Source organism: Perca fluviatilis, chromosome 22 (genome assembly GCF_010015445.1).
Source record: "Perca fluviatilis chromosome 22, GENO_Pfluv_1.0, whole genome shotgun sequence".
NCBI lineage: Eukaryota > Metazoa > Chordata > Actinopteri > Perciformes > Percidae > Perca > Perca fluviatilis.
Genome location: NC_053133.1, coordinates 27039977 through 27056467, shown reverse-complemented (window position 1 = coordinate 27056467; position 16491 = coordinate 27039977). Strand labels below are relative to the sequence as shown.

The following is a 16491-nucleotide window of genomic DNA, read 5'->3' as shown; positions in this document are numbered from 1 at the left end:
AAGCTAATTAAGACTATCAGCTCCACACAACGTTCTCTGGATCTCTCAGTATGGCTATGTTCAGAAGATTGTGGCGTCCGGTGACTTTCCCGCGACAGAAACTACGCACTATAGCCTTAAACACACATCAGTTTGGATCGTTTCCAGTTTCTACAATGGGAGGATTTTTCTTTACTTTTAATACTTTTAACTACATTTTCCTGATGATACTTGTCGGTACGCGACCTGTGCTGCCAGCGCGATTCGTTATGCGCGTGCGCAAGATGTTCGCGCATGCGCAGATGATAATCGCGGGAATTTCATTCATTTCACAGCGCTCGCAAAGGGGAGTGTGGAGGAAACTGAAGGTTTGCAGTGACAGAAAGACTCAGACTTCATTCCACATGGAACCAAAATGGTGTATGTTCACGTAACATGTAACAACTCCTTTATTATTTTGGATTGGCAACCACGTAAGCACCTTGTAAATATAATAATATTGTAGGAGTTTTGGGAAGTCTTATAATAAACAGTCCCTAACCCCTCCATCATGAGTTAGATGATTTCATATATATTTTTGACTTAAAGGTATAGTGGAGGATTTTCCCGAATTTTAGAAAAGAACCGCCCTCTGTACTTTTTGAAAAAATGCACATGCACTCTGCCTGCTCCCGAGAGGGAACGCCTATTAAACGTGTGCACGAGAGTGCACTGTTTACAAGTTGCTGTCGGCATGGTTCATACAAGCCTACTTTCAGAAAGAAGATTTGCACTTTTTCACAAATTGAGATGTTTACCGTGTCTGTGCGGTGCGTGACTTGTGCCAGGGCTAGCATCGCTAATCATAGCTTACATCAACTTTCACTAGCAGTGATTTTAAATGGATTTCTCCAAATAGCCAAACTTTACCTGTCAAGTAGAAACTTCACGACTGAGGCATCAGTGGAGAGCCCAACCTTTGCTTTTAGCGCACGCCAGCGTGTGAAACATTCTCCCAAAAACACTCCGGTCTTGTTTCTTTCTTCAGAGGCCTTTCTCTTCTTGTCGTACCTTTCGTAGACACTCGTAGCTCACCACACATATACACCTGAAAGTATTAATGCGCAGAAAGCGAAAACTACCCTAGGGACGAGCACGTACAACGGCCTTACGTAAACATAGCGCCAGAATGATTGACAACTAGGAGGACCAATAGTCTTGATGATCCACCCGGAAAAAGAAAATCCTCCACAAGACCTTTAACATGGCGAGTTTGTGATCTGTCATTTTTCACAAACTAGATAAAGACAGATCACCAAACGTGGAAAAAAATAAAACCCAAACTATCTGCATTGTTTAATTTGTGTGTACCGGCCCTTTAAATTAGTTGTATTTTCTCTCGACAGAAAAAGTACAAAGAAGACGGAAGGAAGGAGATGACGTCGTCTCTGTACTCTCAGCTTCCTGAAACCTCCGAGACGCAGTTTCAGCCGGGGATGGGTATGGAGACAAGGTGGGGTCTAACCATCACTTCACCTCCTCCACCACCACCCCACCTCTTCATCGCCACCACTGCCCTCACCTTACCCCCACCACTGCACCACCCCACCCATAGCCTCAAAACCTCACCCACCACCCTTGCCTTACCTATACCCACACTCACATCCACCTCACCTGCGCTTGCCCCTGGGCCTCCACACCCCCTGCTCCCCACCTCCTACATTCCCTCCCCCCACCAATCAACCTTACCTACACCTCTCTCCCCCCCTCCTCCTCTTACCAACCCCCCCACTTACCTCTCTCCCTCCACCTGCCTCCGCACCCACCACACACTCTGCTCCCCCCCTCGCGCACACCTCCCATACCTACACCCCCTCACACCTTTCACCTCCACACTCCCTCCACCACCTTGCCTCAAGCACCTTACCCTACCCTATCTCCCTGCCCACCTTACTCCACTGCCGCACACACACACCTAGCCACAGCACACCACACCACCACACCTACCCCACAACCACGAGGCATGCTCCAGAATTCGGGTGGGATCAATGTAATCGAACCAATTAAGAAGACATGCACCTGCCTCCTTTCTCCCTTTGTTTACACTGTGAGCTAGGAGGGCCTTTGTGCTGCATTCACGGACCTCTGGGGGCCTTTGTGCTGCATTCACGGACCTCTGGGAGATACGTTTGAGAACCCGTGACCTACTGCAACCAAACCATCACTGTACTACAAATAAGGTAGTACAGGTTAATTAAGAGTGTAAGTACTTCTTCTGAATACGTTTTGCCGTGTTGTCGTCTCTAGAACAAGTACAAGGAGAGTGGGAAGAAGAGCCAGGCCGTCAGCGTTTACTCCCAGCTCCCAGAGACTAACCAGATCCAGTTTGCCAAAGCTGTTTCCGAAATACAAAGTGAGGTACGGCGAGATATTCATTTAATAACTACAGTTTATTACAGCTAAGTGTCACATCCTGAATCTGAATGGCTTCTCAGTGATGTCCTGTACTGTTAAGTAGGAATGTTGATTTTATTTTACAACTTTACCTATCTTCTAAACCTTCATCAAAGTTTCCCTCTTCTGCTCTTGGTGAGTGCTTAAGTGAATTAAAAAATTGGTTTTCAAGTAATTTTCTAAAATTGAACAGCAGTAAAACAGAAATTCTTCTAGTTGGTACAAAAAATACGATAAGTAAGTCAAATATTTCTTCTATGGTAATAGATAACTGTTCTGTTCCTCTATCGAATCAGTCCACTGTATGTTTGGTGTTTTTGACACAACATTGTCTTTGAAGCTCACATTAATAGAATTACCCGTTCTGCATTCTTTCACATTCGCAATATAAATCGTCTGCGTCCTGTCCTTTCACTCAAGAGTACTGCTACGCTGGTGCATGCTCTTGTAACATCACGAATCGACTACTGTAATGCTTTGTTTTATGGGCTTCCTTTGAAATCTCTCCATAAATTACAGTTGGTACAAAACGCTGCAGCTCGAGTCATTACCAAAACTCGCATTTTTGAACACATTTCTCTTCTGTTTTACAGAAGTTGCATTGGCTCCCGGTTAAATTCCGTTTAGATTTTAAAGTTTTGCTTTTAACTTACAAAGCACTCAACAATTTGGCTCCTTCATATCTTCAAGATCTTCTTCATATTCACACTCCTTCCCGCACTCTTAAGATCTGCTTCTGCACTTACACTTGTTCTGCCACGCACTAGACAGCTTCTATGGGGGGGTACGGCTTTTGGCTATGCTGCTCCCCATTTATGGAACTCTCTTCCTGTGGAAGTTCGAAACAGTTCTAGTCTCTCAGTTTTTAAATCTCGTCTTAAAACGTATCTGTTTAGGCAGGCTTTTATGTGATTAATGTTTGATGCTGTACTGGTTAGATTTTTCTTTTTTTTCTTTAAATGTTTTTTATAAATTTTGTAAGGCGTCCTTGAGTGCCATGAAAGGCGCCTTTTTAAATAAAATGTATTATTATTATTATTATTATTATTTTATTTTTTTTATTCAATGTTTATATGACAGAGACAAAAGCATAGAACATTTCTTTATAAAAATACAAAGTAGATGCCATGCATACAGGTTTATAGCCATGACTAATTTGCAACCCCTGTCCCTGGTTAGGCTTTTAAAATTAAAACAGAAATTACAGAGTATTAATATAAAAAAATGTAACTATTAAAATACATACAATAAATACATCCCATACATGAAATAAAATATGGACTTAAATGAATGTAGAAATCACTATAAAACTGAGTTTAGAGACATTTAACAATACAAGAACACAAAAGTATGCATATGTCTGTGCATGCTAACATATGCAACATTATGTTTGTATGAATTGTGTTGTATCTTGTACAGTCAGTGTTCAGAGTTGTTTCAGTTTCAGCCGTTGCTTTAAATGTGTATTAAAACCCTTGAGTTCTGTCAGTGTTTTAATTTCTAATGGTAAGGCGTTCCACAATTTTATGCCTCTTACTGAAAATTATGTCAATTATGTTATGACCAAATGTTGTTCTACGTTTTGCCGCTATACAGTTACCACTTATTGTGCCTCTAGTTCTTATTCCGCTCTTTTGTTTCACTACTAGTTGACAGAATATTTCTGGTGCAAGGTTATTCACACACTTAAAAATTAGTTTTAGAAATGAATAATTTACAAAACTCAATATATTATGCTTCCTTAAAATGAGGCAGTGGTGCCATCTTACAGGTTTCTGGTCCATTACTTTTAATGCCTGTTTATATAATGACCTAATGGGTGTAATTGTTGTTTGATTGGCCTGACCCTAAACAGTAATGCAATACGATAAATGAGAAAATATCCTAGAATGCATAAACTGCTGTGCTGCCTTAATGGGTATATATTGTCTTATTAATCGGAAGCAATTTAAATTTGTCTTGACAGTTCTGCACAGTCTCTTTACATGACTATCAAACTTAAGATGAGAATCTAAAGTAACCCCTAAAAATTTTAATTCACGTACCTCATCTATCTCCTTCTCATCAATCTTTATTCTAAAATTTTCATTGACCTTTCTTTTAATTGAAAAGCACATAGAGACTGTCTTATCATAGTTCAGGGTCAGATGATTATTTCCATCCAGTTCTTTTGAAAGCATCTCAGCTGCAATCTGAGGGTTTTTTGCTGAGATATATAATTGTGTCATCTGCATACATTTGGCATTTAACCTTTTTGCAACTGTCTGGAAGATCATTTATATATAAACTAAAAAGTAAAGGGCCTAAAATTGAACCTTGTGGAATTCCAATTCGACAAGTTTGGATAGATGACTGAGTGGAATTTATTTTAACACACTGCTGCCTGTGTTCGAGATATGATCTAAACCAAGTTATTGCATCATGTGACAAGTTACAATTTTCTAACTTATTTAAAAGAATTTCGTGGTCCAGAAACACTGCTCCCACTACATTACCTTCATCTAATGACTGTTTTATCATTTCAGTGAGGTAACAGTTTGCCAACTCTCAGTACCGTGGTCTAAACCCAAATTGTTTGGCGTGTAGAACATGATTACTTTCAAGATAATCAACAAGTTGTTTGGCAACTGTTTTTTGTGGGTGCAGGTAAAATTGAAATCGATCTATAATTCGAGACCAGGTCAGATGCTCCAGACTTAAAGACTGGAGTTATAATAGCCGTTTTCCATTGCTTAGGAAATGAATTTGCTCTAATGGATAAGTTTACTACATGTGTAACTGGCATTAAGAGGAGAGAACTGTGTTTTTTTATAAAAGCGGTATCCAAGCCAAAGTTATCCTTGGCCTTAGATTTCCGTAACTGTTTAAAAACTTCAGCAGTTTCACTCTGGTCTACCTCTTTTATACAAAAATATGTTGTTTGGTCTCTCAGTATGTGTTTTAATTGTACTGGTTGAAAATTGTCAGCCAATTCCTCAGCGGATTGGATAAAGAATCTATTAAATTGGTTTGCAATTTCAGTCCTTTCATTACTGACGATTCCATTTATATTTAATTCCGCTATTAATTTTTGTTGCTTAGGCACTCGATTAGTTAAAATATTTAGGTGTTTCCAAAGTTCTGAACTTTTCCCTCCTGATTGATGGATGGATAAAGGTCAGATCACTACTCTTCTTATTTCATTTTGGACAAAAACAACGCAATGACGCAATAATAGTTTAAATGAAAGAGATTGTAAAGTACACACCTTCTCCCCTACAGTCAAAGGAAATGTGACTTGTTACCTGCAGCTACCAGTCCCTCCAGAAAAACGTGATTATGCGATCGCATAATTCAACGCATAATCAGCCAAAGTTCACATATTTATGCGGTGGCAAAGACTCTAATGGTTGTCTTGTTGAAATTGAACTGCAGAACCTGTGTATCCTGTGCCATGATATAGAGAGATCTGTTGTAAGATGGTTTTTACCCACTGTCCACTAAAGTCATTTTATTGGCACTTGTTTTTAGCTACAGCTCCACTGTTTAGGCCTTGTGGGATATGTGTACTCATAAAAAACAGTTTCAAGTCCTGTTTGCTGATTTGTGTGGCCGCATTTTTTTCAAATACTCCGCACTTTTGAATCACTTTTTTTTATCTCTTTTTCATCAAACTGCAGTTTTTGCAATTTCCCGCAATTTCATCGCATAAAATTGCATGAATATCATATAGCATATTCCATCGCATTTTTTAAGAAAACGTGGCGCATAATCAAGGATTTTTGCCCGCAGCAATCACAAAAAAACTGCCCGTTTTTCTGGAAGGACTGAGCTACGGTGGTTTACATCAGATGGAGAGAAAAAAAAAAGTTCCCTAACTCCCAAACTGATTTTTTTTGCTTGATTTTGCAGAGCAAATATAAAGAAGCAGGCAGGAAAGAGGCGTCCAGCTGTCTGTATTCGAAGCTGCCCGAGACTCGGGACACTCTGCACGCTAAGGAGGCTTCCCAGCTGCAGAGTCAGGTGCGTTCACACACAGCATCCGATGCCGTACTCAACCGGGGGCAGGAAGGGATGAAGGGGGGGGGGTCTCGTGAGTATTTCTGCTGCTGTATCGTACTTCCCTTCCGTAGAAACTCGGACCAGGATCCACTGGGAGTCGACAGCCAGCTGCACAAACTGCCAGTTTAGTTTGGATATGTGCTGGTACAGGAGTGGTGTATTTTCAGCACAGCGAGTTATATGATATGAGGGGGTGCTCGCTTTGTTCGGCTGCTTTTTGGAACCAAAACGCTGCCAGTTTTTCTTTCTTTTTTACTACAAAAGCGCCCTAGTCAACTTTTTCTTGGCAAAAAAAGACGCCAAGAGTGAACATATAGCCTTAGAATCTAAAAACAACCTCCTTCAAACCACGTTGTGTTGTCTGATTCTGTGACGTAGTAGGGTGGTTTTTTTTCCGATACCTGTGCTAAAATGCTAACATTTTTTTTTTTTAAGATTATTTTTTGGGCTAGGTGAGCAAGGGGGAAGACATGCAGGAAATCGTCACAGGTCGGATTCAAACCCTGGACCACATTGCGTCGAGGCATAAACCTCTCAGTATATGTGTGCGCCTGCTCTACCCACTGACCCAACCCAGCCACACTAAAACAATAATTTTAAAGCAAAGGGTAATAGGGAATAGGGTATTTTACAATAACTTTGAATGCACCACGAGGCTTACTAGTTTCATGTGAATGCACCGTGTGTGTTGTTTTTCCGACAGCAGCAGCTGCACACTCCTTAACGTCCCGCTGTTGGAATCCTCTACAGTGAAATACAGACACCATTTACACCGTTTAGCTGTCAGCATTTTAACCGTGTTTACTCCAGCTGCTAGCTAACGGTAGGCTAACGTTACCTGCTGTCAAGTGTAGTGTTAACTAGCTAACGGTAGGCTAACGTTACCTGCTGTCAAGTGTAGTGTTAACTAGCTAACGGTAGGCTAACGTTACCTGCTGTCAAGTGTAGTGTTAACTAGCTAATGGTAGACTAATGTTACCTGCTGTCAAGTGTAGTGTTAACTAGCTAACGGTAGGCTAACGTTACCTGCTGTCAAGTGTAGTGTTAACTAGCTAACGGTAGGCTAACGTTATCTGCTGTCAAGTGTAGTGTTAACTAGCTAATGGTAGACTAACGTTACCTGCTGTCAAGTGTAGTGTTAACTAGCTAGCGGTAGGTTAACATTACCTGCTGTCAAGTGTAGTGTTAACTAGCTAACGGTAGGCTACCGTTACCTGCTGTCAAGTGTAGTTTTAACTAGCTAACAGTAGGCTAACGTACCTTCTGTCTAGCTAACGGTAGGCTAACGTTACCTGCTGTCAAGTGTAGTGTTAACTAGCTAACGGTAGGCTAACGTTACCTGCTGTCAAGTGTAGTGTTAACTAGCTAACGGTAGGCTAACGTTACCTGCTGTCAAGTGTAGTGTTAACTAGCTAACGGTAGGCTAACGTTACCTGCTGTCAAGTGTAGTGTTAACTAGCTAACGGTAGGCTAACGTTACCTTCTGTCAAGCTAATGGTAGACTAATGTTACCTGCTGTCAAGTGTAGTGTTAACTAGCTAACGGTAGGCTAACGTTACCTGCTGTCAAGTGTAGTGTTAACTAGCTAACGGTAGGCTAACGTTATCTGCTGTCAAGTGTAGTGTTAACTAGCTAATGGTAGACTAACGTTACCTGCTGTCAAGTGTAGTGTTAACTAGCTAGCGGTAGGTTAACATTACCTGCTGTCAAGTGTAGTGTTAACTAGCTAACGGTAGGCTACCGTTACCTGCTGTCAAGTGTAGTTTTAACTAGCTAACAGTAGGCTAACGTACCTTTCTGTCTAGCTAACGGTAGGCTAACGTTACCTGCTGTCAAGTGTAGTGTTAACTAGCTAACGGTAGCAACTACGTACTGTCGTGTAGCTAACGGTAGGCTAACGTTACCTGCTGTCAAGTGTAGTGTTAACTAGCTAACGGTAGGCTAACGTTACCTGCTGTCAAGTGTAGTGTTAACTAGCTAACGGTAGTTACGTTACCTGCTGTCAAGTGTAGTGTTAACTAGCTAACGGTAGGCTAACGCGTTACCTTCTGTCAAGCTAATGGTAGACTAATGTTACCTGCTGTCAAGTGTAGTGTTAACTAGCTAACGGTAGGCTAACGTTACCTGCTGTCAAGTGTAGTGTTAACTAGCTAACGGTAGGCTAACGTTATCTGCTGTCAAGTGTAGTGTTAACTAGCTAATGGTAGACTAACGTTACCTGCTGTCAAGTGTAGTGTTAACTAGCTAGCGGTAGGTTAACATTACCTCCTGTCAAGTGTAGTGTTAACTAGCTAACGGTAGGCTACCGTTACCTGCTGTCAAGTGTAGTTTTAACTAGCTAACAGTAGGCTAACGTACCTTCTGTCTAGCTAACGGTAAGCTAACGTTACCTGCTGTCAAGTGTAGTGTTAACTAGCTAACGGTATGCTAACGTTACCTGCTGTCAAGTGTAGTGTTAACTAGCTAACGGGGGCTAACGTTACCTTCTGTCAAGCTAATGGTAGACTAATGTTACCTGCTGTCAAGTGTAGTGTTAACTAGCTAACGGTAGGCTACCGTTACCTGCTGTCAAGTGTAGTGTTAACTAGCTAACGGTAGGCTAACGTTATCTGCTGTCAAGTGTAGTGTTAACTAGCTAACGGTAGGCTAACGTTATCTGCTGTCAAGTGTAGTGTTAACTAGCTAACGGTAGGCTAACGTTATCTGCTGTCAAGTGTAGTGTTAACTAGCTAACGGTAGGCTAACGTTATCTGCTGTCAAGTGTAGTGTTAACTAGCTAATGGTAGGCTAACGTTACGTTGCCCCTAACGTAGCAACGGAGCATCAGAGAGCAGCGCAGAAGGTATTTAAGTGACACCGTAAAATGAGGCACCGAAATCTGCGTTGCTATTCGGTCTGGTAGATACCGGTCGTTTAGTCACCGGCGCCGTATTAGCACCGGGTTTAGGTACCCAACCCTAGCGAGTGTGTATATATATATATATATATATATAATTTGGGATATTTGTACAGTTTTCCTCATTGCCAACTGTAATTTGAACTTTAAATCTTCTGTGCAGGTGAAGTATAAACAGGACAGTCAGACGGAGACGAGCGCGTCTCTGTATCACCAGCTAGCTGAAACCACCGAGACGCAGCTGGCCAAAGAGCAGAGAGACCTCTCCAGCCAGGTGAGAAACCCACCGTGAGACGAGGGGAGGGGGGGGGGGGAATAATCTGCGTGGTGAGTTTCAAGGGGGTGAGCTTCGCTTCAGAACTCGAACCTCCGATGGCGCCATTTTGTTGCTACAAAGGTATCACCTCCTGTTAGCATTCCACTGACCGCCATTTTTTTTTTACGTCACTTTGACAGCGAATAACTTAACATCTGAAGCGTTTAAAGACTCTATTTGTCCGTTGTTTATTTCTAAAGAAACACGACAATGTATAAAAGGCTCCATTACCTTGTACCTCACGTTATGGCTCCGTAGCAGACGCTTTTATAAAAATAGGCTAACGATTGGGTCATAACCACGAGACTTACTGTCACACAGTAGAGGAATTACCGTATAGTACAGGAGAAGCTCACAGGCAGTTTGGACTTCCATTAGCTGTTTAGGTTTAATTACTAATGTTAACTATCATGTTAGTGATCAGTAATTAGCCTGTGCCTATGTTATCTCCTTACATATACCTACGCTCTCCGTCTCTGTAAGATTGGGAATGATTGAGATTTCTCTCGGCACAGCTACCAGAAGACTTCACACTTTCAGACAGGTTGCTCACGTCACATCTACGTTGTCTCTCTCAGTTGGAGGCTGCTCAGTAAAGCAAGAGATCAGCGGAAAAGTTCTTCTAACATCCTTCACTGGTCTCCGTCCAGAGCAACGGGCTCTGTTGGTCCATTATATATATGTCAATGGTGAGTTTTAGTGAAGTCAGCTCTGTGTGCTCTTTCCTCAGGTGAAGTATAAAGAAGAGGGGAAGAAGGAGATGGGGAAGAACTTGTACTCGCTCCTCCCTGAGACGGCAGAGACCCACTTTGCCAAGCACATGTCGGAGATACAGAGTCAGGTGAGAGGGCCCTGAACGCCTCATAAAGATGCTCTGCAGGTGGATCGTCTCTTTAGGATCTTACAGTGTTTGTTTTTATAATTCCTGCAGGCAGAAGTAGAATTTAACCCAGGGTCAACCAAATTGTCCAAAAAAATGACGTGGATGGTCCCATACAACAAATGATCAATGTTAGATAAAAGAAGGTTGAAAAAAAATGACAAAAATGTTTCAAAAACGGAGAAAAAACAACAACAAAATGGAAAGCGCTGAACAAATTGACAAGAACACGGGAGAAGTGACAGAAACTTGGAAAAAGAAATGACAAAAACATTGGAAAAGACGTCCAAAATGTTGAGAAAAAAACAAAACATTTTAATTTTAAATTTTTACCCAGAAAAACAAAAAGTTGCATGGTGGAGGGGCAGACATCACACGGGTTAAGAATGCATTTTAGTGATGATGAAATGATGCAACTTGAATCATTTATTTTTGCACAAAAGTCTTAATAACTGCAATTATAATTCAGTTTTGAAAAGACGAAGAACTGGAGAGCTTTTTGGAACTGGTGTTTGTGAAAATAAGACTCCAAGGCACTCGTCTTTAGAAAAAAAATAAAATACCATTAATACATTGGGCACATTCTAACTAGAATCAGATGAAAAACATCTTCAGGAAGTTACAGGCAGAGTGATGACAGGAAACCATCTAAAAGCAGCAGCTACAGACATTTAGAAACACCTTGTATGTTTCCTCGATGGCTACTAGAATTCTGCTTCATTCAAGTGTAGACAAACTATTTTGTTCCCAAAGATAGAAATGTTGGTCTACATTTTTATATAACTTAATACTTTTTAGATTAAGGTCATTTTTTCTTGTTGTTGTATGATATTAAAATGTGAGATGTACACTTTTTATGAAGTACTTGTGACACACACACACACACACACACACACACGTAAACACACATACACACACAGACAGTCAGACAGACAGACAGACAGACAGACACACACACACAGACACACACACATACACAGATAGACAGTCAGACAGACAGACACACAGACACAAGTACACACACACACAGACAGACACACACAGACACACCCACACACACACACACACACACACACACACACACACACACACACACACACATACACAGATAGACAGTCAGACAGACAGACACACAGACACAAGTACACACACACACACACACACAGACAAACACACACACACACACACACGTACACAAACACACATAAACACACATACACACACAGACAGACAGAAAGACAGACAGACACACACACAGACACACACACATACACAGATAGACAGTCAGACAGACAGACAGACACACAGACACAAGTACACACACACACACACACACACACACACACACACAGACAGACCCACACACACACACAAAAACACACACTCACAGACACAAGTACACAAACACACACACACACACACATGTAAACACACAGACAGACAGAAAGACAGAAAGACACACACACACAGACACACACACACATACACAGATAGACAGACAGACAGACAAACAGAGACACACAGACACAAGTACACACACACATAGACGGACACACACACACACACACACAGACAGACTCACAGACACAAGTACACACACACACACAGACAGACAGACACACAAACACAGACACAAGTATACACACACACACACAAAGCGGTACCAGAAGGACCACGTGGGAGATTTAATGATGTTAATACATTTTCTTTCAAGGCGAAGTACCAGAAGGAGCGAGAGGATCTGGCCGCCCCGTTGTTCTCTCTGCTGCCGGAGACTCTGGAGACTCAGTTTGTGAAGGAGATGGCCGAGACCCACAGCCAGGTAACAGCTGTTAGTGGACTATTTCAAAGCTTGGATCAAATAGAACAGGACCTGATGTCGCTTCTTCGCTTTGAAGGATGAAGTAGGATGACAGCAGGATGAAGACTAGGCGCTGTTTCTTTTTAGAGCTTTGTGAAGCAGTGAAAACATAGAAAAACAGTAGTATGATCAGTATATGGTATATATATATATATACTGTATATATAATAAGTTGCTAATCAAGTCGGATGTTTAAAGTGCGAAGACAGACATCTCGGAGACCCACAGCCAGGTAACAGCTGTTTGTCATCATCTTGTGGGGACAGAAATCTGTTTAATGGGGACAAAAAGCTGTCCCTGTAAATTGACTGGCAATATTCTGCATTATTCTGTATTTGTTCTTAGCGTCGAACACATCTCATGTTCAACAACAGAGTCTGAGGAAGAATTAAAGTTTTTCAAATTTACAAGAAAAACTCTGAGATTATAAAGACCTAAATTTCGTTCCCGATGCACAAAAGCTGTCCCCTCCTCCAAAATCATGTTGTTTTCTTCTGAATATGCCCACAGCAGCGTCTCTTCACAGCTCAGATGCTCGGTGATTCTGGGCTAAAAATGCCAATGATTTCCTTTATCGCTAAATTTGATTATTGCAAATAATTATTTTGTTCCCAAAATAATCCAAAACTTTTAAAGTGACGCAATGTGGTTCCTGGACAAAAAAAAACACTTTTTCAGAGGTTTTTTTCGCCTAAAATGTGTGACTTTAATGTCAAATACTTTCTGAGGTGACTTTTATCATCTCAGAGAACAGTCCATTTTTTTCTCATGTAAATTTATGACTTTAATCTCTGAAGTTTTTTTAGCTTCAGGACACTACATCCCTTGTATTGTCCTTTGTGTCATGGGGACTTGGTTAGTTTATTTACATTTTGTATTAATTAGCCTGTCCAAACGCTTTCGATCGCAGCACGCGTCTCTGGGACCCCGAAAAAACAAACAAACAGTAAATAAACTGAACAAATGACAACACAAGGGATAAATATATTTGTGTTTTTAAAGATGGACATCTTCAGAAGGAACCAATGGGCTCTGAGCTGAGAGACACAGACAGGAAGTCAGACTGGGTTGTTGGTCTCTTTGAGTGAGATGTGTTGACCATAAGAAAATGTCGATTAACACCTTTCGAAGGTGAGTCTCCAGGGAAACGTGTGCACGTCACAGCAATGTCCTGAGAGACCAAAAGGGAACGTGCGCGTGTGCTCCGTCTCAGACACTCCGACGTGTTGACACGTTGAGATAAACTGAGCCCTGCTGTCTATTCTGGTCTTGTTATCAGGGACACATGGCTGCCTCTCTGTCTCGCTCCGCCTGCGCCTCTCCTGCTGCTCTAACACCCCCAGTGTTTTTATTCTCTTCTGATCCGCTCTGTTGTCTGAACAAACATGAGAAATGCCTCCCTTTCGCTTGATCTGCCCAGGTAGGGTTAGGGTACCGTTTGGATTTTTTACGATTCCAGACCGGTACTTTTAAAACTGAAAAATGACATCAAAGAAAGGCTCTTTTATAGAGTTTTTTTATTTTTTTATTTAACAATATCTTAACGTTTTAACCCCTTAACGCCGACTGTCGCTAATTTGCATCAAACCCCTTCCATTCCGACTGCAGGCGAGATAGCGTGTGTATTCCCCCCAATGCCAGTTTGTTTACATGCGATACATACCTAGGAACCTTTTGCATGCACTGGTTTCTCGTAGGACCGGTCGGAGTGGGAGATACATCCAGTTCACGGAAGCGAAATTAACCCTAACCCTAAAAAGACTACTGTCAATGTTCGGGAGTAGGAGAGAGTTTTCTTTCTTGCTGTTGTCAAGATTCATTTATTTGTCAATTACTTGAAAATGTGTTTTATTAATTTTACCATTTTGTAAAGAATTTTACCATAAATGCCTGTTGTCGCTAATTTGCATCATACCTACATTTTTATCTATTCTATATGCTATAGACAAATTAACAATCTCAACTTAATTTAGCATCAGCTTGGAGCCAGGAGCACACATAATAAAGTTCTTATATAATTGTGAATAAATTCAGGTGTCAAGGGGTTAAAGTACTTAAATATATAATAAGTATAGTATTTTACGTCCGTTTTGGTGAGACCAGAGGGGAAAATATGGCATTTTAAAAGTAGCTTACATTTACGGTAGCTAGCTAACGGTAGACTACAGACAAAGGGGGATATTTTTACGGCCGTTTCGGAGCGACAGAGGGAAAATATTTCAGTCGACACATTAAACCGAAATTAGCGTTCTAATCCGGTCCGATTCCTACCTGTTGAGTAGGAACCGGTTCCATAGTGGAACCGGGTTTCGGTACCCAACCCTATGTCCAGTTGATCAGCTCCTAGGTTTCGCTTTCTATGTGAATCTGCAGACAAAAACAGCGACGATAGAAATCCTTCGTGTAGGGCACATGGCATGTTCAGGGGCAGATAAACAGTCAACAGTAGATGCTACATAGAAGTGGTGTACATCATCTGAAAGCTGGGAACCTAAATTTGAGATGCAGCTCAATGCTCAATGCAGCAGTGTGTCGAGTTGAGGTACCCATAGAACCCATTTCCAGTCAAATAACTTGAGGTGAGAGGTCAACAGGCCCCTTAGAAAATGTCAGTTTTTTTGCCTCGCCCCAAATGTAGCCTAACTTTGAAGCGTTATTTAGAACCCTTTCCGACAAGCTAGCATGTTACGGTTGGCACCAGTGGATTCTTTAGATCGGCTAATTTCATATGACACCACATTTTCACAAGGACAGTATGTCGGCCAGACCCGCCAGCGGGGCTGTCAGATTTCTTTATTATTTTTTGGGGCTTTTCCACCTTTATTTGACAGGACAGCAAAGTGAGAAAGGGGAGAAGACATGCAGGAAATCGTCACAGGTCGTATTCTAACCTTGGGCCTCTGCGTCGAGGCATAAACCTCTCAGTATAGGTGCGCCTGCTCTACCCACCGAGCCAACCCAGCCACTGTTAAGTGGTTTTTAACGTTTTGCGTTCTACTCCGGTCCGATTCCTACCGGTTGCGTAGGAACCGGTTCCATAGTGGAACTGGGTTTCGGTACCCAACCCTAGACGCCAGCCACCTATGGAGCTAGAACAGTGACAGTAACCTGTGGTATTGAAAATTTAAAAAAAAAAACACAGACATCAAGAAAAAAATGTAGATTGACATTGAAAAACCTTATATAATAAGGTAATCATAATGCAAACAAATGTCAAAGTGAAATAAAATAATAGCATTGTGAGATTATTACTTTCTGATGTTTGTGTTTTATATTTAAGTTCAGCATTTTTCAGTGCCAATATTTGTTGTTTCAATGCCAATTTTTATTTTCAATACCACAGGTTACTGTCACTGTTCTAGCTCCATAGCCACCCTCCTGAGGAATGACCCAGCCTTCATGACTTAAAGATGAGGGTAGAAACCAAAATTGACCGGTAGATCGAGAGCTTTGCCTTCTGACTCGGCTTTCTTTTCTTACAACCAATAATACCACCTGCTAATCTCCCGCACCATTGTCCCCTCACTCGCGAACAAGACCACAAGGGTCTCCTTCTCATGGGTTAAGGACTCGTTCCCTCCCCAGAGTAGGCACTCGATCGGTGTCCTGCCGAGAGCCACGGCCTCAGATTTCGAGATGCTGATCCTCATTCCAGACACTCAGCTGCCAACCGATCCAGCAACGTCAGCCACAACAATAAATAAGACGGACATGTACCATAAACACATTTACTGCAGACGTGTGGTTAGAGCTGGGCAATATATCGATATTATATCGATATCGTGATATGAAACTAGATATCGTCTTAGATTTCGGATATCGTAATATCGTGTCTTTTCCTGGTTTTAGTGATGTACTTTTCTGAACTTACCAGCCTGTTCTAGCTGTTCTATTATTTACCTTTTCCCCACTTACACATTATGTACACATTACTGATGATTATTTATCTAAAATCTAAGTGTGAAGATATTTTGTTAAAGCGCCAGTTATCAACCTTAGAATATCGCTGCAATATCGATATCTAGGTATTTGGTCAGGAATATCGTGATATCTGATTTTCTCCGTATCGCCCAGCCCTACGTCGT

The 16491-nt window shown here is 41.4% G+C and overlaps 2 protein-coding genes across 6 annotated transcripts in view; both read left to right on the top strand.

Moving 5' to 3' along the window:
* LOC120552734 (nebulette-like) overlaps positions 1–9641 on the top strand; it is an 82568-nt gene extending 72927 nt beyond the window's left edge. Inside the window, exons 35-38 of the mRNA XM_039790962.1 lie at positions 1365–1808; positions 2266–2376; positions 6304–6414; positions 9513–9641. Coding sequence (XP_039646896.1) covers positions 1365–1808; positions 2266–2376; positions 6304–6414; positions 9513–9641 — 795 coding nt within the window. The remainder of the gene's footprint in view (positions 1–1364; positions 1809–2265; positions 2377–6303; positions 6415–9512) is intronic.
* The window catches only part of LOC120552564 (nebulette-like), a 67036-nt gene continuing 52652 nt past the window's right edge, over positions 2108–16491 (top strand). For 3 of the 5 annotated variants that reach the window (XM_039790732.1, XM_039790731.1, XM_039790730.1), the window contains exons 1-5: positions 2112–2376; positions 6304–6414; positions 9513–9623; positions 10396–10506; positions 12260–12367. In XM_039790732.1, the coding sequence (XP_039646666.1) occupies positions 10426–10506; positions 12260–12367 (189 nt within the window). In that variant the 5' untranslated portion in view covers positions 2112–2376; positions 6304–6414; positions 9513–9623; positions 10396–10425. Of the gene's footprint in view, positions 2377–6303; positions 6415–9512; positions 9624–10395; positions 10507–12259; positions 12368–16491 lie in introns of all 5 variants that reach the window. The other 2 variants (XM_039790734.1, XM_039790733.1) reach the window with 2 other exon arrangements.